The sequence below is a fragment of the Seriola lalandi genome, unplaced genomic scaffold (assembly GCF_002814215.2).
Source record: "Seriola lalandi dorsalis isolate HSWRI2012SDOR001 ecotype SW California unplaced genomic scaffold, Sedor1 jcf7180002054433, whole genome shotgun sequence".
NCBI classification, from domain to species: domain Eukaryota; kingdom Metazoa; phylum Chordata; class Actinopteri; order Carangiformes; family Carangidae; genus Seriola; species Seriola lalandi.
This window is the reverse complement of record NW_019524986.1, coordinates 55,861-57,218: the sequence shown is the minus strand read 5'-3', so window position 1 is coordinate 57,218 and position 1,358 is coordinate 55,861. Positions and strand designations below refer to the sequence as shown.

General features: G+C 42.9%; 1 protein-coding gene across 1 annotated transcript in view; it reads left to right on the top strand.

Annotated features, from left to right (window-relative positions):
- Positions 1-1,357, top strand: part of LOC147818857 (uncharacterized) — a gene marked incomplete at its 3' end in the record, with an annotated part of 4,083 nt that extends 2,726 nt beyond the window's left edge. The window contains exons 3-4 of the mRNA XM_087175253.1: positions 980-1,240; positions 1,320-1,357. Of these exons, the coding sequence (XP_087031379.1) occupies positions 980-1,240; positions 1,320-1,357 (299 nt within the window). The remainder of the gene's footprint in view (positions 1-979; positions 1,241-1,319) is intronic.
- Between the last annotated feature and the right edge of the window lies 1 nt (position 1,358).

Genomic DNA, 1,358 nt, shown 5'->3' with positions numbered 1-1,358 from the left:
CCTGTTGATGACAGATAATCACCCGCTCGTCTCCATGGCAACAACCTTGTCCAACAACAAAGCCCAGCAAGCACTGGCTGATCAGCAGCCGAGCATGACTTCTTATCAATCATCAATACTCTGATCAGAATCAAAACAGACCATAAAGTCACATGGGGGCAGAAGGTTTTTTGGGGTCAAAGGTCAAGGTGACTTCACCAAACACTATTTACACCAAATTAATCATATTTTATATGAAAATACTGTTTATAATTTATTATGATAATAAAGTCAAATCAAACTTATTCTCAACACACACACACAAACACACACACATTCACACACATTCACACACACAAACACACACACACACTCAAAAACACACACACACACACACACTCAAAAACACACACACACACACACAGTCAAGCTGCTGCGTTTAACAGACAGCTTTGATAGGCTTATTAGGAATTAACTGTGCATGCGTGTGTGTGTGTATGTGTGTGTGTGTGTGTGTGTGAGTGTGTGTGTGTGTGTGTGTGAGTGTGTGTGTGAGTGTGTGTGTGTGCGTGTGTGTGTGTAGCGTGTGTGTGTGTGTGTGTGTGTGTGAGAGTGTGTGTGAGTGTGTGTGTGTGAGTCCGGATGTGTCATGACTCAGACTCCTCCCCAAAAAGACTGAGTGCTGTAATTGGATCAAAGTGTCAGTTCAAGAGTGTTGAGGTTTTTATTTCTTCTCCTAGTGGACACTTACACAAACACTGCGTGAAATGAAAATGTCATTTATGATACTGAAGTTACATTTTTCTCAATAAGTCATCACCTATAAAAAATGCAGATATTAATGATGTCAATATTATTTCCTCAGTTCAAAGGTTCAATGGGAAACTGTTTCTTCTCTTGAAATGATTAAAGCCTCTGTAACTTTTTCCCTCAGAAACATATTAATGTGTTTTTGATCAATTAAAATGTACATTTTATTTATTCTCCCTCTTCCTCACAGCTGGTCTGACGGTGAGTCCCAGCAGCTCTCAGCTGTTTGAAGGAGACTCTGTCTCTCTGAGCTGTGAGGAGGACGACAGCTCTGCTGGATGGAGGCTGAGGAGGAACACCACCAGAGAAACCAGGACTCAGTGTGACGACTGGGGAAGATCAGCTGGTTCTTCCTGTAGCATCAGCTTCGTCGTTTCATGGGACAGTGGAGTTTACTGGTGTGAGTCCAGAGAGGGAGCAACCAGTAACAGCATCAGCATCACTGTCACTGGTAAGATCAGACTGTGGAGTCAGTGTTGATGAAGCTGTGTGTAAATGGATGAAATGCTGTAGTTTGTCTGTGTGTTGAGGTGGAGCAGTGATCCTGCAGAGTCCTGTCCTCCCTGTGA